The sequence below is a fragment of the Malaclemys terrapin genome, chromosome 2, assembly GCF_027887155.1.
Source record: "Malaclemys terrapin pileata isolate rMalTer1 chromosome 2, rMalTer1.hap1, whole genome shotgun sequence".
NCBI classification, from domain to species: Eukaryota; Metazoa; Chordata; order Testudines; family Emydidae; genus Malaclemys; species Malaclemys terrapin.
In genome coordinates, this window is record NC_071506.1 from 282,868,442 (window position 1) to 282,888,992 (window position 20,551).

The following is a 20,551-nucleotide window of genomic DNA, read 5'->3' on the forward strand; positions in this document are numbered from 1 at the left end:
TAACACCAGAATCAAGCCCCTTCTCGTCCGGACACGATTCCCAGAAACAAGCAAGAATAAAATTCTGTTGGCTAAAGCAGAAATATAAATTATGTTCACTAGCAGCCTCCTTTAGAGGTAAATGTTCAATGTGACATAAAGGGAATTGAGTTTTGCTGTTTCCATTAACTGTAGTGGGAAAGTCCTCTGACTCCACAAGCATCACTTTAATAACTGGACCCATCTCTTAGAGAGCAAACATTTTTTCACATCTGCTTACCCCAGTCTTCCCCAGTCTTTCTGAACCTGCCAGATCCACTAGGTTAATTTTTGAAGCAGTGTATTTGGCATCTGACAAAATTCTGGAATGAGACTGGGAAAAAAATTGTATTTAACATTACACACAATTGAAGTAGAGTACACATTTAAATTCTAAAGACCCCTAGGTTTCTGAGCCCCCAGGAAACCTGCCAGCGGACTTACCTCAATATAGATAGTGAATATGCAATGGGACCTGGATGAATTTTTATTCAGAGTATGTTCACCTATTATTCTGTTGGTCTCACCCTGAAATGAAGTTAAAATAGAGGACATTATTTTTATTAAAAAATAAAATACTAGTAGAATAAATGTGAAAGGAAGACTATTGAAGTCACCGTTAAATAAACAATGCTTGTATCTTCAATATGTAGAGATAATAATAAAATTGGTCACTTATCCACAGCCTTCTATCTGAGGCGCTCTCAACATCTGTCTATGGTAGGCATTTCTAGCATGGCTCTCGAAGCACATTACAAATATTCCACTCATGAAGACAGGTAAGGGATCACTACTTATCTGTCACACTGCTTCTCTGAACATTCCATATTAACTGGATTCCCATCCTTGGGGCTCAGGTTCCTAGTGTGGAAGGGGCCAGAGCTCCCCTAACCCTCAAAAAATGTGGCCCTTTGAGGAACAGGCAGGCAAGGCTTAGTGCGTCCATGCCTGCTTCCATTCCTTGATAAGCATGAGGCAAAGATCTCCCCTAAATGTAATGGACACCCAAGAGTACTTATAGGATAAGAAGGGCCCACAGGAAAATGAATCAGTCACTGAAAATGATGCTGTGACAGTCTGTGTTGGCTGCAGTTCTGACAGGGAGCGTCACAGTGGAGCATGGTGAGAAAGGAACTGAAGTTCTAGAGGGCACCACTAAGGCACCTGTAGTGGGTCTCAAAAGGCGGCTGGCCTGCTTGTGTCTCAAAGCCTTTGAGAACTAGAGGAGTTCCGCTCTGCCTCATGGTAAGGAGTCGAGACCCCAAAACAGGAACCCAGTCAAGTTGGTGTCTTTAGAGAAATGTTCTTATCCCTCAAGTATCAGAGGGGTAGCCATGTTAGTCTGGATCTGTAAAAAGTGATGAAGAGACCTGTGGCACCTTATAGACTAACAGAAGTATTGGAGCATAAACTTTTGTGGGTGAATACCCACTTGTCAGACGCAGCATCAGACAAAGTGGGTATTCACCCAGGAAAGCTTATGCTCCAATACTTCTGTTACTCTATAAGATGCCACAGGACTCTTTGTCGTTCTTATCCCTGTTTTACAGATGAGGAAATGGAAGCACAGAGATCAAAGGACAAATTTTTCAAAACTCAGTCTCCCTTCTTATACCCACAATTTGCAGACACAAATTACTGTGGTGCTGTTTAGATCATTTTGATGTCTATGTGCCTAGTTATCTCCAAAAACTGCTCTGGCATTTCTCCTGACTCCCAGGTCTTGTTCAGTGGTTTGAGTATTGGCCTGCTAAACCCAGCGTTGTGAGTTCAATCCTTGAGGGGGCCATTTAAGGATCTGGGGCAAAAATCTGCCTGGGGATTGGTCCGGCTCTGAGCAGGGGGTTGGACTAGATGACCTCCTGAGGTCCCTTCCAACCCTGATATTCTATGATATGTCTCCCGTTCTAGAAATCAAGAATGATTGTTACTAGTAACCCAGTTGACTACCCAACCTGAGCTTTTTCAGAACACCAGAACATAGGCTCAGCAATTAGAAAGCAAAAAAAGGAAGGGTTTTAAAGGGCTTGTCAGCTATTGGTGAAACTTGCTTTCTACATAGGGAGCTAACTATTCAACTTCCTCTTGTCCAAGCTAAGGCCCCTATGTGCGAAATTGGTGCAGATGTATGTATGCCCCCTCGTTTCACCTGCCCAGCTATCTGAGTGTCCCCTCTGTATGACTGACTAGACGTGGGCATGCCATGACTGCCCCATTTATCTGTAGAAAGTGTCAATGGCAGGTGTCTTCGCTTGGTATGGGAGAGCGTTGACTCAGCCAGGACAGCTGGCAGGCATTTTTTCAAAAAGGAAAGACAACACAGTTCAGACATCGGTTTTGCTAATTAGGACTGTCCTTTGCACTCTGCTTAAGCTGCTCATTGACTTCCTAAATGTGATCACCAGCGCACTGGAAACAAGCCATCTTGCACTCCCCATCCTGGGCTGCTCTAGGGCTAGAGAGGCCCTCAGTATAATTTAGACAACCCTGGGGACCTGTCTAAGTTACAGCAGCCTCCCTGGCCTGCCCTATGGGCCACAATGCTGCCTGGAATCTCCACAGCACTATGTGCTGCAGCCCCATCCCAGACACACCTCTTCCACCTCCAGCCTCACCCCAGTACTGCCAATATACCAGGACTTGCAAGGGGGTTCTCGGACAGCAGCCGTAGGCTGTTTTCCACAGTATCTGCACCAGAGGAACCCTCCCTGGCAGGAACCAGGGGTTTTATGCCGGGGCTGGAGAAGAAGTGAGGATCTCACCCATGACTTCCCATCTTCTGCTCTAACCCCAGACAACTTTCCTTTCCTCAGCTAAATCAGCAAAAATAAACATAAAAAATAAGGATGAGAAATAATAGTGAGTCATTGTTTTATCTTGCCTCAAACAGGAGATTTAAAGCATCTTCCTCGTGGCTGGCTGGATGCATAGATAAGCCCTTCACAAAGACACCCTGTGGGTACTCCACGACAGCCATGTGAGTGTCACCGGACATGTCATGAGGCATAGTGGAGAGAAGGTCGAACAGAGTCTCGTTGTAGATTTCCAGGTAGGATATTCGGACAGTGATGGACTGATCGATGTGTTCTTCAACTGCCCTGAACACCTGCACAGATCATATGCTTGTCAATGACAGTCTGAGTTCACAAACAAGGTTCCTATCAATTTGTGGCTTTTCAGGACGTGAATCACTATAAATCAGTCAGTCAGTATATGGCACACTCTCAGCAGGACTGCAGCGGCTCTAATAAGATTTTCAAAATTATTCTGGTTTTGAAAATATTGTACCTTTAAAGGGACACTGTCAAGGGTAGGCAGCCTAAAACAAGAGTTTTCTGTGATTTCTCTAAACAGTAAAGAACATTCCATTTGCTGGCTGAATTGCTTTTTTCTAATTGCATGAACAGCACTTACACTAACACCAAGGAATATAACTAGTAAGAAATTACTCGGGCGGGAGTTAAGGACAATATAACAATGAGCTAATGAGATCAGCTCCGTGATGCAGGAATTAGTTCTTTTTTATGCTCGGAAAACACCTGACCCAGTAGCTACTGGAAACAAATAATAAAACGTTCTGTTGCGAAACACCTTCCAGCTTTGGTTTGTGTAGGTTATGTCAGCCCTTCACTCTGCTTTTCAGCTGTGCTTCTGTGAGCAGGCACACAAGAATCTTCACCCAACAGAGTGCCCTTTTGAGAGGTTAAGAAAGTTGCACATCATGACATCATGTTTATGTTGCAACAGGATGACATGTCCGCCTGTCGCAATGCAACGTCATCTCATTGCATTGAAATGTCACCTCTCTCACGGCACAAGGTCACAGGGTTACAATGAAAAATCACAATGGAACATCACGATGCAACATAATGATGTTTTATTGTCCCACAACTTCTTTAAGGACCATATAATATCCATCTCCTGTTAAAATGATTGGTGGTGACCTTGTAGCCCATGTTTGGGGTGGTCAACAAATTTCTCAGGACTGGGAGGACAGCAGATGATATGACAGATGTACCAGTTTCTCCTTCTTCCCCTCCTTCCTAATTCAAAACTTCAGTACCTGCTGTATAGCTCGGGGTATGATTCCTCTATGCTTGTAGTTTTCGGTTGCTCCTGTCATGGTGTATGTTTTACCAGCTCCTGTTTGCCCATAGCACATTATAGTGCCTGGAAAAGTTTTAAAACAAAAGAATAAATTCAGTAGAACTCATTCATTTCTCCAATGTGACATCAAAGGGATCTTATCCTCCGATGGGGAGCCCCACTATTTCTTAAAATAACACAAATATCAATTAAAAACTTACCATTATAGCCATCCAGAGCTTGGGATACCAAGTCCCTAGCTACTGCATCATAAACCGAATCCTGGGAGGCATTGTGAAGAACACCATCCAGTTTAAAGGACCAATCAGTCTGCTTGTTATTGACGACTCCTTTCTTAACATCCCTCCTGATGTAAATATCTATGCTCTAAAAAGACAGAGATGAAGACTGTTGATGTGCTACAAGGGATATTGGGCCAAATTCATCCCTGGTGTAACTGCAGCAGGGTTAGTCCTCATTTCTGCTACCATAACTTAAATCAGAGTCTAGATCCATTATGCGCCTTATGTCTCTTGTTCCTTTACCTTATTGTCTGGCCCATACTTGATCATGTCTTGAGGAAAATTAGCTGTTGGCTTGACTCGCACAAATGCATGTACTTTATTTTCTTTTGCACTCATTGTAACTAAAAGAAGGGGGAAAAGGGAAAATCAGGTTTACAAGAAAATCCTGTGTTCCCTAAAATACAGTTTAAACACTTTAATCAGCAAAAGGTAGGCTGCAGTGTCATCAATTTTTAAAATAAACTGTTTACAAATGTTAAGCTGTAGTTTCTAACTATGGTTTATTAAGAGGAACTATAGGCTCATATCTAGCCTAAGCAGGGAAATGTTTAAAGTCAGAAAAGTGAACATGTAAAAATAGAACATGCAAAAACCTTCTTAGTCATTACAATTTCTTCTTGTGCATCTGAATCCTAGCTATTTACTGACACGAACAAGCTTCTCTTCCTGCTAGTGCTGCAGAACAAAATAGCTACAGGAGAATGAAATGGATTCTATTCTGCCTCATGCATCATCAGTGCAACTCTCAGCTAACGGCCGGATTCTGCTCGCTGATACAAAACCATTGACATTGATGCAGTTACGCCATCTTTACAGTGGTGTACCTGAGTGCAGAATTTGGCCCTAGGTTCTGTCAGCAAACTTTTGATCACTGGTGAATTGAGAGGCAGGGAAAGCCCAGCTTGATTTTCAGATCCCAGCGTGAATAAGTGATGCTGACAGCTGGAAAAATAATCTTTTCACCTGTAAACAGAGCACTGGAAGTCACTGAGAGAGTATAAACGCAAAGACCGAGCCATGTAATTCTTACAGGAACAGGAGGATGTGTTAAAAGCGCAGTGCTACAGCAGCAACAATTTAGCCACAAACTTTTAATGAAAATGTTTTACATCAGACATAGGATTTTGTGATCCATGGACAAAAGCTGCTATGTTATTTATTCATGATTAATTATTATTATTATTTCACTATGACACCCAGATTCTCTGATTAAGATTATGGCCACTTTGTGCTAAGCACTATACAGACAGAGAGATGAATGTGGTCCTTCCCCAAACAGCCTGCAATCTGAGAGTTGCCTTAACTTGTGCAACTAGTATGGGCACTGTGGGCCTTGAGCAAAAGGGAATAATTCAGAATAACTAGGAATGCTCTGACCACACCTACTCCTGCCCGGCCCTACCTATTCATGGACCACTCCAGAACACCCCCCTTTGTAGGGGCTCTGCACCTCCCAAGGGCATAGATAGCATAAAGTGGCCATTACACAGGGGTGAATACCCCTGGGGTGTTGTATGTTAGCATATCAGCTTTCTAGGGTGATCATTTGTGTATTGTTCACCTAAGATCAAATGACCTAAGACAGGGTTACAACATTACCGATACCATGTAGAACAAGGCTCTGCATTCCTTACACTGCTTTAGGTGGTTTATTATCCATCTGATTCATTTTTTAAATTAATAATAAAATATAGACATTTCTTTGTCTCATGATCACTGAAAAGCCCCTTTCATGTGAGGCTCTCAAAGCACTTTACAAACAATCTGAATGGCTCAAGAAACACAACCCTGGGCATGGATGTGTATTCATTTCATATGAGGGGGATTTCTCTTTAATTGTACCTAATGATTCCCTTGTCATTTTCCTTGGCTCTTTGGTTTTGCATGATTCTGACACCCTGGTTCTCTCTCCCTAGAGTTCAGTAATGGTTGGATGCAAATGCTTTTGGTGTGCACTCCTAAAATAGAGGACATCTGGAAGGTCAAATTCTAGTTTCAATTAACCGTCTCTTAATGCACCAAATGACAATATTCTTTTCATTCAGATTCCTCCTTAAAACTAAACGAGGCCCAAACCTGGCACCCTGAACCCAAATCCAATAGGATTTTCTGGAATGGGGATCGGATCCAACGCACCGCTACAACCATGTGTTTTCTGGCTCTGGTTTAAACATGGCAGAAATATCATGAAAAAAGTTATTTTTGTCAAATGTTAGCCCAAGACATTGAAAATCTCACACGAACAGCTGATTTTCAAGAATTTAAAATGACCCAATCCAAACCCAAACTCCTAGCATAATCCGGATCCAAACACCTCCTAATTTCCTTCTTTATCAACACTCCAGCATAGAGGATTATTAAAACCTTTACATTGCATTGACATATGACCATTGTCTGGTGGTATGTCAGGCACTGTGTCTAATTCATACTGTTAATCTAATTTAGGATACAATCCTGTGACCCGAGATGCACAAAACTCCCACAGGACTCAATGACAGTTTCACCAACTAAGGACTTGCAGGATTAGACCCTTAGATTGGAAAATTCTCACCATCTCATCAGACTCATGATACTCACCAACTAATACAGATAATGGCTTGTGGGGACACCTGGAGGAGATGAAACAGATACACATGAACATGCACTTTCTATGTTATTACTTCAAAATGTATTTAGTGCTAGTGAACGACTGATGGTCCCGGAGAGTGAAGTTCTTTCTTTATCCAAAGAACAGGTACAGTTCAGGTAGTGGTACTGTAATCTTTCACAGTACCACAGCAATAGAATCATAGAATCATAGAATATCAGGGTTGGAAGGGACCTCAAGAGGTCATCTAGTCCAACCCCCTGCTCAAAGCAGGACCAATTCCCAATAGGCTTCTACCTTGACAAGAAGATTGTGAGGATAGGTGCACTGTTTCTTTACAGCCATAGCAAGAAGCCAGACAGGAAGAGAGAGTTGGAGAAGGCTCTAAGCAGAAGCTCTAAGGTGAAGCACAGAGAGGGAGAGAATAGCCTTGGGGCTAATGCAATTTTTCTTATTCTAATAAAATTCCTCGTTCAGTGTTAGAAGAAAGTGACTCTTTACCATTGACAGAAGGTTCACAGCTATGGATAAGAAAGGGAGTTCAATCTCCACAGCCCGTTCAGTCCTTGCAAGGCCTTTCTGCTGTGACTGCAACAAGGATGCCAATTAGTGTCACTTGTGATGGTTGTTTTTGTCACATGGGCACCTATCCACTGATTGAGATCCACCAAAGTCATTCCACACAGGCCACCAAATAGCCTTTCAACTTTGTCAGCAGACAGGCTTTTAACCAGTGACCTAGAAGTACAAGGCTCCATAGACCATTACCAATCTCCCAAGCCATGTAGTCAACCAGGTTTTTTAAATGCCTGGGACGTGGTTACAGAGCCAACAGTGACACAGGGCTGTGGGATTAGAGATGGCACGAGGATCGTTGGGATGGTGGGTACAGAAATGGAGGTGATGCAGGGGTGAGAACATGGGATGCAGGAGCCGTGGCAATGTGAGCTCAGGGACAGCTGGGACATTGGGGATGGAGGCAGAGATGATACAGGGATGAGGATGGTGGTGACATGGGAGCAATGGCAATAGGAGATAGGAGATAGGAGATGGCTGGGACACGGGGAAGAGGACGGTGTGATCCAGAAAGTGAGGTTGGAAGAGGTGATGATGAGGGGTTGGTTGGGATGTGTCGATGATGGTGGTGGTCATGCAGGGACAGCAAGATGCATAGACAGTAGCAACACAGGGATGGCTGGAATGAGGGGAAAAAAACAATGGCAATACAGGGATGGGTGGGAAGCGGGGATGGTGGTGGTGATAGGGAGATGGTTGGGATGTGGAGACGAAGATGGGGACACTAGGAAAGTGGAGGCAGTAATTGTGATGGCTGAGAGATGGGGGTGGCTGAGAGGTGGGGACGAGATGGCTGGGAGATGGGGATAGTCACAGGGAGATGAAGATGTCTGAGAGATGGGGTTGGTGACATGGGGACAGAGATGGCTGGGGAGGGGTTGGGGACAGTGACAGGGAGATGGGGATGAGGACAGGAAGACAGGGATGGAGACAGGAGATGAGGACGGGGAGACAGGGTGGAGACAGGAGGATGGGGATGCTGGAAGGTGGGGACAGGAATGGGGACAATAACAGGGATGGGGTGGCTGGGAGGTGGGGATGAAGCTGGGGTTGGGCACAGAGAGATGGAACAGCTGGTGAGGATGGGGACAGTAACAGGGATGTGGGTGGCTAGGAGGTGGGGATGGGGTTGGTGACGGGGATGACTAAGGGGTGGGGATGGGCTGGGGATGATAACAGAGGGATGGAGATGGCTGGGAGGTAGGGGTGAGGCTGGGGGAGGGGACAGAGGGATAGAACAGCTGGTGGGGATGGGGTTGGTGACGGGGAATGGGGATGCCTGGGCAATAGGGACGGGGGGCAAAGATGCTGGATGGTGGGGGTGGGGATGAGGATGGAGACAGGGGGCGGGGGATGCAGACCAGGGCGCTGGGAGTGGGGATGGGGAGAGGAGACGGGAACAGGAGGCTGGGGATGGGGCGCTGGGAGGTGGGGCCGGGCAAAGGACAGGGATGGTGAGGAGTTCTGGGGCCGGGGGCGCTGGGAGGCGGGATGGGGAGCGGGGAAGGGGCCGGGGCCGGGCAGCAGCAGGCAGGGCCCCGGGTACCCGGGACTGACTGGGAGCGGCCGCTCTTCCCGCCGCCGCCGCCGCCGCCTGCTCCTGTCGCTCCGGGTCCCGCAGCGCCGCAGGCACCGGGGCGAAGCTGAGGCAGGTGGGTGTACACACCGTTACCATGACTACCGCCACTTCCTGCCGCGTCCGGAAGTGCTCCGGGAGAATGCGGAAGCGAGGGGAGTCCGTTTCCGGCCGGGGCCCGAGGGCTCTGGTTGGTTACGGCGGCCGGGAGGGGCCAGCGTGGAGCTGGAGCGGCCGGAGGCGTCTCTCTCCTCGCGCCTTGCCCTCCCTGCGGCGAGCGCGGCGGCCGCGGCCCGGGCTGGGGCTCGGGGAAGATGCTGGAGGCGGCGGCCGAGCCGGAGCTGGACCCCGAGGACCTGGTGCATTTCTCGGTGGGGGACCTGCCCAGCCGGGGCTACGGGGTGATGGGCGAGATCCGGAGGCAGGGCAAGCTCTGCGACGTGACCCTCAAGGTACCGGGGCGGCGCGGGCCGGGCCGGGGGAGCCCCCGGGGGGCGACATGGGACGGGGAGCCCCGGGCTGGGGGCGGGCGGTGACATGGGACGGGGAGACGGGGAGCCCCGCGCTGGGGGGGGGGGGCGGTGACATGGGAGGGGGAGCCCCGGGCTGGGGGGGGGGGGGCGGTGACATGGGAGGGGGAGCCCCGGGCTGGGGGGGGGCGGTGACATGGGAGGGGGAGTCCCGGGCTGGGGGGGGGCGGTGACATGGGAGGGGGAGCCCCGGGCTGGGGGGGGGGGGCGGTGACATGGGAGGGGGAGTCCCGGGCTGGGGGGGGGCGGTGACATGGGAGGGGGAGCCCCGGGCTGGGGGGGGGCGGTGACATGGGACGGGGAGACGGGGAGCCCCGCGCTGGGGGGGGGCGGTGACATGGGACGGGGAGACGGGGAGCCCCGCGCTGGGGGGGGGCGGTGACATGGGAGGGGGAGCCCCGGGCTGGGGGGGGGGCGGTGACATGGGACGGGGAGACGGGGAGCCCCGCGCTGGGGGGGGGCGGTGACATGGGACGGGGAGCCCCGCGCTGGGGGGGGGCGGTGACATGGGAGGGGGAGCCCCGGGCTGGGGGGGGGGCGGTGACATGGGACGGGGAGCCCCGGGCTGGGGGGGGGCGGTGACATGGGAGGGGGAGCCCCGGGCCGGGGGGGGGGGCGGTGACATGGGAGGGGGAGCCCCGGGCCGGGGGGGGGGCGGTGACATGGGAGGGGGAGCCCCGGGCTGGGGGGGGGCGGTGACATGGGAGGGGGAGCCCCGGGCCGGGGGGGGGGGCGGTGACATGGGACGGGGAGCCCCGGGCTGGGGGGGGGCGGTGACATGGGAGGGGGAGCCCCGGGCTGGGGGGGGGCGGTGACATGGGACGGGGAGACGGGGAGCCCTGGGCTGGGGGGGGGCGGTGACATGGGACGGGGAGCCCCGGGCTGGGGGGGGGCGGTGACATGGGACGGGGAGCCCCTGGCCGGGGGGGGGGCGGTGACATGGGACGGGGAGACGGGGAGCCCCGCGCTGGGGGGGGGCGGTGACATGGGAGGGGGAGCCCCGGGCTGGGGGGGGGCGGTGACATGGGAGGGGGAGCCCCGGGCTGGGGGGGGGGGCGGTGACATGGGACGGGGAGACGGGGAGCCCCGGGCTGGGGCGGGCGGTGACATGGGACGGGGAGCCCTGGGCTGGGGGGGGGGCGGTGACATGGGACGGGGAGACGGGGAGCCCCGCGCTGGGGGGGGGGCGGTGACATGGGAGGGGGAGCCCCGGGCTGGGGGGGGGCGGTGACATGGGAGGGGGAGTCCCGGGCTGGGGGGGGGCGGTGACATGGGACGGGGAGACGGGGAGCCCCGGGCTGGGGCGGGCGGTGACATGGGACGGGGAGCCCTGGGCTGGGGGGGGGCGGTGACATGGGACGGGGAGACGTGGAGCCCCGCGCTGGGGGGGGGGCGGTGACATGGGACGGGGAGCCCCCCGGGGGGTGACATGGGACATGGATCCTGGGCCGCGTGGCGGGGGGGCGGTGGTGACATGGGATGGGGAGCCCTGGGCTGGCGGGGGGCAGCTGTGACAGGGGATGGGGAGCCCCAGGATGGGGAGCTGGGGGAGGGAGCCCAGAGGTGGGGGATGGGAGGGACGTCCTGGGGTGGGAGGTTGTCTCTCCTTAACCCCCCCATCCCCGTCTAGCCCCTGCCTCTGTCTGCACCACCAGTGCTGTCTTCTATAGGGGTCCTTCTCCCCGACCTTATGCAGGGTGGTGGGGGTTTGACAACACCCCGCCCCCCCCCCCCCCCCCCCCCCCGCATTGGGCTCTGTCCCTTGGTGCAGAGCCAGGGGACCCATTTGCCCTGGTTGGTTTCTGTGCCATGGTGAGTGAAGTTGGGGAGGCTTTGGAGTTGGGGCTGCTCCCTCCACGCACCCCCTTGGACCTCTCCTAGCTTGGTGGAGCTCATCTGTCTTGGATGACTGAGACTGGTGCGCACCCCAGCACCAGTGTGCAGCTTGGGTGAAGGTGTATGATCCCTGCAGCCACTGGCCTATAACAGCTGGTAGTTCTGATCCTATGTTCTTCATCCCCACAGGTGGCAGAAGCAGCGGCTTTGTATAAATAGTTGCCCAGGCTAGAGACTGTATCCCATACAAAAGGGAGCTGAAATCCAACCCAGCCACAGTTTGCTAATCTCCATTCACGTCATATGCCTTTGGGTGGAAAGGGGCATCCAGTGCGTCATCTAGCCCAGCTCTTCTCACCCTAAATATTTGTTTAGATGACTTGCCACTAGTCATCCTCGCATGCCAGGAGTGGCCCCATAAATAGTTTTGTGTTTTCCATTGAGATGCCATAGGAAATATTTGTTAATTTGAGATGTTCCCACTGCTATCAGTCTTGCAATTCTCTCTAATGCAAGACTGGCAAGCACTGTTGTGAAGCAGGAAACTTAGTTAAAGTGGTCATGCTACAAATTAATATTGCTCAGGGAGCTTATGTTTTTGCTGCTTGGAGATATTTATTGTGTTACAGTAGCTTCTAGGTCCCACAGTCAGGGATCTGTACGCACACAAAATGTAGTGGTGATTATACTAGAGAGAGGCTGATTTAAACCCATAAATCAGAGTAACGGGTTGGCATAGGATTGGCCCTTTAATGCTACAGGTATGTGAGCCATAGACCTGGTCTACACAGGGGGGGATCGACCTAAGATATGCAACTTCAGTTACGAGAATAGTGTAGCTGAAGTCGACGTATCTTAGGTCGACGTACCTTGCATCCTCACGGCGCAGGGTCGACTCTGCCTCGTGCCGCGGTGGAGTACAGGAGTAGACAGCAGAGCGATCGGGGATCGATTTATCGCGTCTACACTCAGGCCTGGTCTACACTACAGAGTTAGGTTGATGCAAACTGCCTTGCATTGACCTAACTATGGAAGTGTCAATCTTAAATTTGGCTCCTGGTGACATAACGGCCCCGCTACGCCAACTTAATAACTCGACCTCCATGAGTGGCGTAGAGTCAAGGTTGATGTGGTTAGGTTGACGCGGTGTCATTGTAGGCACTGCGTTGCTTACGTTGACTGTTACTGGCTTTCAGGAGCCGTCCCACGCTGACAGCACAGTCGATACAGGCACTCCTGGTGAGGACGTGCACCTCTGACACAAGGAGCAAAGTGTAGACACGTACAAGCTATGTAATTACTGCGGCGGCTGTATGCTGACATAAATTAGGTCAGCTTAATTTTGTAGTGTAGATGTGGCCTCAGGCCGACAACACTACACCAGTTTACATTTGGCTCATGTTTGAAAAAATACCTTCACAACCACAATGTCTAGAAACTTTAATTTTAAAATGAAAGAATCTGAATGTGTCATTAAAGCCACATAAATGGGCCGGGTATTTGACACCTCTACTCGTCTAATGGAAAAGTGCACGATTAACAAACAGCAGTATTCAAATGATCATTGCCAAAGGAAACCTGTAAGGTAACTTTAACGTTGTACCAACACTTCTCTTCCAACTTGTTTTCTCATCTGAGAATCACGGCTGCTGCAATTCAGGTTGCTCAATAGACCATGGTGCTGTTTCAGCAGCAGATGGCAGCTTGGTTTAGATGCGATTAGGCAAAGAAGTGCTGATTTGACTGGATATGTCAAATCTCTGATTATTCTAAGCTGGGTTTGGGGAAGTCTGTCACTGCTCCGCATGATCATCTCTGTGAACACAAGGTTTCTGGGCCAGAAGTTAAGCTGTATGTCTGGCAGAAGCGCACCCTGCTAGGGTACAAGGTGCCCATTGAGGGCTCATAAAGGATTTGTCTGGGTTGCTAAGATCGGGGGCTTGTAACACCATTCCTTATTCCAGTCTTTCTCAAACTGTTCCAGATTGTGGATCCCACCTTAAGCTAGATATCATTTTGTGGGCACCTCTCCTCCCAGCCCCCATTCCACTACAGTAACTCCTCTCTTAACATTGTAGTTATATTCCTCTCCCTTCCCCCCCCCCGCCCCCCAGAGCCTCCTGAACATGATGAAACAGCTGTTCCTCTGCGTTCAGGAGGGGGGAGGTTCTGATCCATGGGGCTTGCGGGCGGGAGGCACTGGGGGTGGTGGAGGGGAGCTAATGGGGGGCTTGCGGCCCACCCTAGTTCCAAGCCCCCACCCACAAAACGACATTACAAGTGAACATTGCACCACTTAAATGAGTATGTTCCCTAATAGATCAGCAATATACCGAAACGTTAACCGACAACGGTAAGTGAGGCATTACTGTACTTCCCTGGGGCAACTAAGTTACTTGGTTCCATGAAGAAAAATTTTAGCCTGTCTTTAAGAAGACACAATCAACTGGAGCGTGGCTGCTTGGATGTATTCCCTGTTCTGTCACTGTGCTGTTAACTTCCCTTTCCCATATAAGGGGATTTATGTTTAATAGAACCAAATCTTTCCTAGTTCCCTGCATCTCCCACTGCTCTAATCTCTTCGGGTTGCTTTGTTCTTTGTTTCTGTCTTCTTTTGTAGCCTTGTCTGTTAGAAATCTTGCACCAGTGCAACTATTCTAGATCAATTTTAGTTACGCTGGGGCGAGTTTCCTAACAGACAAGATGTGTCCTAGGTTTCCAATGTTAGTACTGTCAGTGAAGTAGATCAGTTCACTTTACACCAGAGACTCACCAGAGGCAAAGAGGGGCTCTTTTTTCTGAGTTCAGCGTTTCTAGAGGCTTTTTTGACCGAATCCTAGAATAGAGTACAACTACCAGGAATGTCACTGTCTGGAAACTGACAGGTGTTTTGCCATTGACTACTGTGAGGCATTTATACTGCCCTGACCGCCATGTATCTGGGTGCCTCTGGTGGTTTGAGAACTAGTGCTTGCTTTAAACTGCTTATCTGCAAATTAGGTTCAAACTAGATACCTTGTGAGATGGGTTTTCTAGGTTGGTCTGCAGCTACAACAGGAGCAGCCTTTCTCTTGCTTTCTCAGAGACAGAACTAGGGAGTGCCGAGGGACAGGAAAATGAACAGTGTTTGGATCATTTAAACTTCTTTAGAGGCTTTGAAAAGGTTTAGGAGCGATGAAATTCATGCATTTAGCCCATCTCTAAGCAAAAGATGGCATGGCCTAGTAACTTCAGCAGCACAGCACAAACTGCAATACTGAGGTCCTCAGGGATTATAACCCATTGAGTCAGATACGATTTAATAATTCTTTAGTTACAGCTGTGTTGTTTTTTAAACAGAAACCTAATGATTCGATTTTTTTGGTGCGCGACCCTCTGGTCCTGTACAGGAACTGGGTATAAAAACAGTTTTATTGGGTGGTCATGTGGCGTTAGGAGCTGTTCCCTAGAGGAAGGAGATCTTGGTGTTCTAAATTCTTTCATTTCTCAAGCTGGTGGGTGTGTTGTTGTATTGGTATGTTCCCTTCCTTCAGACAAAGCAGTGTGGTTCTTGCTGGGGCAGTTTGTTTGGAAGAACAGTGGAAGGAGAAAATGTGGTCTAATGGTAAAAGCAGGGGACTGGGAACCAGTGGTGTTGGGTTCTAGTCATGTAGCTCTGCTATTAATTTGTGGATGAATTGAGAGATTAGAAATGCTGTGCTTGGAGAGATTTTGGCCAGCTCATTTCATCTCACTGTTTGTTTTTCTCATCTGTAATATGGGAGTGGTCATTCTTGCTCATCCCTCACAGGGGTGTTTGAAGCTTTACTAATGGTGTTTTTGAGATCCTCAAATGAAAAGTGCTATGGAGGTGCCAAGAATTACAGTTAACTGAAGAAATTAGCTATTACGATGAGGTTAGACTCCATTCTTGCTCAGCTCTGCTTGAGAGACCCAACGGACTTTTAAGTCAAACCAAAAACAATTGACAAGGGTTTGCATTCTTAGTAAGCCTTCTCGGACACAGATACCTTGTTAGGATAAACGTCATCTGGACGGGTCTGCTTTCTACAGTTTGCTTTTTTGCTTTGTTCCAAGGTGCAAATAAAACCGTGGGCCACATTAGCATATTGCTGGAAGCCCAAGGACTGCACCCAATTTATAGACAATGGAGCCAATTATAGCAGCATTCATTGTTACAGAAGTCTGTCTTACAAAAGCTATAGGTCCCAATATCTCTCTCTTGATCTCCAAGCTGAGACGGATCAAGATTGGAGAATAGCATGCCGAGACATGTGCTTTCTATAAACTATATCTCTTTCAGAAATTATGCCCCCCTCCCACCACTTTAACACTAGTTAGTTCTACCAGCGTTAGTTTCTGTTGTTGCTGTTTGTCACCTGGACTGGAACAGTAGGAAGGCCTCATTCAGATTACTACTAATTGCATATGTCTGATTAGAATATTTGAAAGTGGACAGGTCTGGCAGGATATCCTACTCTTATGCGGCACTTAAATGATATACCTTCACTTGACGTGTAACCTTGCTAGAATAAAGCCTTTATCAGAAACGTCTCCAGATTAAATTGACGGCAGATAGACTTGTTGGCTCTGCTCCGGTGGTTCAGACAATCCTAATCATGCTTATCCCAAAGTCAGCTGTGTTGGTGTTAGAAGGGTTTCACGTCAATAAATGCACAGATCTGATTGTCTGTAGTTGTGGAGCATGTTAGAAAACAGACTCATAAAGATATCAGAACTTTCCTTCATCCTTCTATGGTAGATAAATGGAATTCTGTGCAGTTTATTACGTGTATAATTTCAGATGAGACCTAAAAAATCCCAACCCCAACAACACAACACTGCACCTGTGTGCTCTGTGCAGACACTGAAGATCATTGCAACTTTTCTTAACAATGCAGATTTGTTCCAGTGTCCTTGACAGAACTTCCCCCTGTGCTCCCAATTATCTCCAGCTCGAGGCACCCTCACAATTTTAAAATAACAATTCATTCAAGGATTAGCCAACCTCCACTATAACACACACCTCCCAATACATTTAAAACAAATCCCTAGAAAAACGAAGTTGATGTTAAGGTTACAATTACATTACATTGGCTTTTGCAAATTTCAGATGCTTACAGTCAAGTCTCAATTTTTTAAAGTGCTTGGATCAAAAAATTAACAAATCTTACATTGTATCAGCCGGATTCTGCAGACCCATAATCATGTAAAGAAGGGTTTGTAGAATGGGGCCCTGGGTATGAAAGGAACAAAGGAAGGGATGATTGGAGACCGGTGTCCCTACAGTGGCAGAATTAATGTCCAAAACTGGAGCAGGGCACTGGTGGCCCAGAACAAATTCTGAAACATTAGGAAAAGGTACGAGAGTGCTCAGGCAAAGGTGTTGCAATTGAAACCTACTGCAGACGGGGTGGTGATCAAAAAGGGTAAGGCTCAGTAGAAGAACAAGAGTGTCAAAGAAATCCATGGACAACGGGACTGTCTTTAAAGACTGACTAGAATGTGTTAAGGGCAGTGTTTATATGCTATGGGGATGTGGTGGCACACAATGTCCTGGTTCTCACTACCCTATTACAGCTGCCCTCAAGTGTCAGCATTCTTAAGGATTTGTAGGAATTCTGGTGACCTCACACTTGGAAGCTAAGAACCCAAAGGAAGAATGTTGGCTGAATTATATCTTCAGAGAAGCAGTTTTATAAAAATGTCCCCATTCCAGTTACAGCTGTTTGAGACTGTAATCCGATTTATTTTTTAATCTCAGCTAGGCACTCTTGCCCAAAACACCGAGATGAACGCTAGGTCTACTTTGCATTGAATTTAAATCTGCGGCATCACCCGAAGCAATGTACTTCTGTCCTCCTGGGGTATCTTTTATCATTGTTTACCTACGGCAAATAGACCCAATAGGTGATTCTCCAATTCATCTGAAACTAGTGTTTTTAGGCTGTCTCTCTCTACGTGTTCCTAAGAGAAATTACACGGGTAGTCTGTCTTCATCTTTGGAATCAGAGCCCACTTCAAACAATAGCTCAGCTGTATACTAGCAGCAAGGCTTTTTGTCAATATAAACTTGCCTCATTTAAACCCTCCCGAGCAGACAGGAAATAGAGCTCATGGTTTAGATCTCCCTTGGGTCTTGCAGTAAAGGTTGTGAGTAGGGCGTAGTTCTCTGCATAGTTCGAACTAATCAACAGCATTCCCTTTCACTGGCCATCCAGGAAAATTGCATGTATGCCAGGCTGGAGGCAATCCACAGCAGATAATACCTTGAAAAGCTAAAGGAATGTAAGAAATTGGAGTCCAAAAAATCCACCTGACTCCTCTGAGTTTAAAGCACAATACCACGGTGTGCTCTATTTAAATTTCTTGTTGATGCCATTTTCCCTCTGTTTTAAAGCTACCAGTTGGCCCTACTAATTCCAGTAGGGCATTTTTCCTTCTGTTGCTGTAGATGCTTATTGGTGTCTTTGCTGGCGCTTGGGTTTGATGAGAGACTTTTTTTACGTCTAACTACTGTTATCCTGTATCGAGCATGAGGGGATCTTTTTATACATAGTGATTGGCTGAATGGTGACATGTGACAATACCCTAAACTGGGATCTTCGATTATGTTGTAGTTCCCCGTCTGTAAAATGGGGATAATGGTATTTCTCTACCTCATTGAAGATTATGAGGTGCTCAGATGCTGTGGTAGTGGGAGCCACATAAGTACCATAGATAGATAAGGTTCCATCATTTGGAGATGTCACCAATACCAGAACTGCTTGATCTCTTGGTGTCTGATGTCCTGGTATGATGGGTGCTGTTGTTAGAATGTGTTTCAAATAAAAATTATTCCTTCCCACACTGATCTGGAGTCCTGGGCTAGCAACAGCTGTTTAAATGACTGTTGCTAGCATACTTTCAAATGCAGTGTAGGAAGGGCACAGAAGAATGCATAACCTGCTGAACAAGTCTGGCATCTCTGACATCTGGTTTGGAATCTAGACTAGCTGAACAACAACCAGGTTACCTCCGGCAGCCAACCCTGCTGCTGTTTCTTTCTAAATCCTTCGCCAGCAAAACTACTGCCCAGGTCAGAGGTTTTGTTCTAAAGCCTCACAAGGTGTAACTGGGCACCGACGAGGCAGTGCGTTCTGATTTAATTACAGTGCTTGTACAGGTTATTGTGTTATAAGCAGGTTCCTTTCCTATTCTAGGAAAAGTTGCGTGGTGGAAACCTAGTCTAGTTGCAGTCTTCTGCTATCAGTGTGTCACTAACATTCTTGCAGGTGAAGTGCTGTGCAGGCAGGCGTGTGAAATATGTACAGGGAATCTAGCAAAACTCAGCTGAATCCAGGCTGTCTTCTCAGTCTGTAGTGTGATCCCACCGATAATCTGGCCAGGGATACTGTTATAAAGTGATGGCCTGTACATGGATTATTGGAGTCAATAAAACAAATAGGGTCCAAGTATGTGGCTGGATGGAAATACGTATTAGTGTGTGTGTGTGGCGGGGGGGGGGGGGGGGGGAATCATTTGCATAGCAGGGCATCCTGTGACATGGGATCGATCGTATGTTCGTTATTGCTTCAGCACAAAGGAGCTGAGTTAAGAGGATGGGGTGACAATACCACGTTACTGTTGCTACATGTACTAAATGTGTAGTAGTTCAAAGAACACTGGCTCATGCTTTCGCACCACAGGCCCTGCTGGCTTTGGAGAGTCAGAGCCATCATGTTGGGTAATGTTTTTAGAGAGATCATGTTTTACCAACACCCCATGGAACTGATACTTTTTCTTGCTTTCCACCACTTCTAACTCTTGATCTACTTTTAATACATTTTACACCTTCAAACTATGGTAGAAGCACTTACTTTCAATGGTCCTGGTGGGTGGGTGATAGTCAACTCAGTCATATAGGTGAGGGAAACTGAGGCACAGCCGTGCAGTGATTTGGCCAAAGTCAGCTGTGGACAGATTGAGAATAGAGCCCAGCTGATCCCACATCCCAGTCGTGCATTCAGACCACTAGATAACGGTGTCTCACCTGAAAGCTGGTTCAGTGGCTGTCTCATTTCCACTCTCACTGCTCTTCGTTGTGCACTGCGTAATTCCACAGCCTGATGCTTGTGGCGGGATTTGTTCACCCACATGGAAGTGATTATGCAAAAGCAAAATCTCTTCCAACATTTAGACACAGAGCTCGGTAATTCACCATGATGGAAAAGGAAATGCAATAAAAGAACATTTGCATAGGCTGTTCCGCTCATTAGCTTCCTGAGGTGCAGAGGCTCTTTAACTGAAAATTTCCTTCCTCTTTGTGGGCTCGGCTCACCAAGCCTCCTCTGTTGGTGTACTTGTGTGAGTTCAATGGGTGGTCTCAGGTAGGCTCAGTGCAAGATTTGGATTCACTTTTAAGCAAAAGTGGCTTTATAAAACCCTTAGTAGGAGCCCTTCTACTCTCCTTAGCATCCATGGGAAACAAATCTTTGGGGGTTAAATAAGCCTGAGGAACTAGCCTGGGACTCTGGAGATTCACGTTCAGTTCCATTTTCTGCCACAGACTTCTTGTCTGACCTTGGGCAAGTCACTTATCACTCTGTGCCCCATTGCAAGACATCTGTGGTGAAGCTTGTGAGGCACGTGGGTACTACGGTACTGTAGAAGTATGTAGAAATCTGTGTAGTGGCCGCAACCCAAACACAGCAGAACTGTGCGAGCTGCTGTCTTACTACGTCCTGTTGCTTCAATACCTCCAAAACCAATCCTTTCCTCGCTGTCTCTACTTTTGCTTTGATTATTGTAACCTTTCCTCACTGCCTCTCAACTCTCCCTCTGCCCAATCTGTTCAAAGTGCAGTTGCTGAATAAGCTTCCTCTTCCCTTTTCAGCCAAGTCACGCCATCCCACGTGCCTACTCAAGTCCCTTCGTCGGCTTTCTGTCTTCTCCCACATCTGATTCAAGTTCACTGTCCTTGCTTGGCATAATCTGACCCCCTCCCCAGCCTGTCCGTTCTCATTTTCTAGTTCCCCATTTGGAAACTCTTCCCAGT

The 20,551-nt window shown here is 48.6% G+C and overlaps 2 protein-coding genes across 4 annotated transcripts in view; one reads left to right on the top strand and one right to left on the bottom strand.

Moving 5' to 3' along the window:
* KIF9 (kinesin family member 9) overlaps positions 1 to 9,214 on the bottom strand; it is a 41,640-nt gene extending 32,426 nt beyond the window's left edge. Inside the window, exons 1-7 of one of the 2 annotated variants that reach the window (XM_054016775.1) lie at positions 6,987 to 7,131; positions 4,650 to 4,750; positions 4,326 to 4,491; positions 4,082 to 4,188; positions 2,900 to 3,124; positions 463 to 546; positions 260 to 352 (exon numbers count right to left, since the gene is read on the bottom strand). In XM_054016775.1, the coding sequence (XP_053872750.1) occupies positions 260 to 352; positions 463 to 546; positions 2,900 to 3,124; positions 4,082 to 4,188; positions 4,326 to 4,491; positions 4,650 to 4,750; positions 6,987 to 7,050 (840 nt within the window). In that variant the 5' untranslated portion in view covers positions 7,051 to 7,131. Of the gene's footprint in view, positions 1 to 259; positions 353 to 462; positions 547 to 2,899; positions 3,125 to 3,878; positions 4,189 to 4,325; positions 4,492 to 4,649; positions 4,751 to 6,986; positions 7,132 to 9,129 lie in introns of those variants that run through there. The other variant, XM_054016774.1, reaches the window with a different exon arrangement.
* Positions 9,215 to 9,374: 160 nt separating this feature from the next.
* The window catches only part of KLHL18 (kelch like family member 18), a 35,079-nt gene continuing 23,902 nt past the window's right edge, over positions 9,375 to 20,551 (top strand). For both annotated transcript variants that reach the window (XM_054016777.1, XM_054016778.1), the window contains exon 1: positions 9,375 to 9,600. In XM_054016777.1, the coding sequence (XP_053872752.1) occupies positions 9,463 to 9,600 (138 nt within the window). In that variant the 5' untranslated portion in view covers positions 9,375 to 9,462. The remainder of the gene's footprint in view (positions 9,601 to 20,551) is intronic.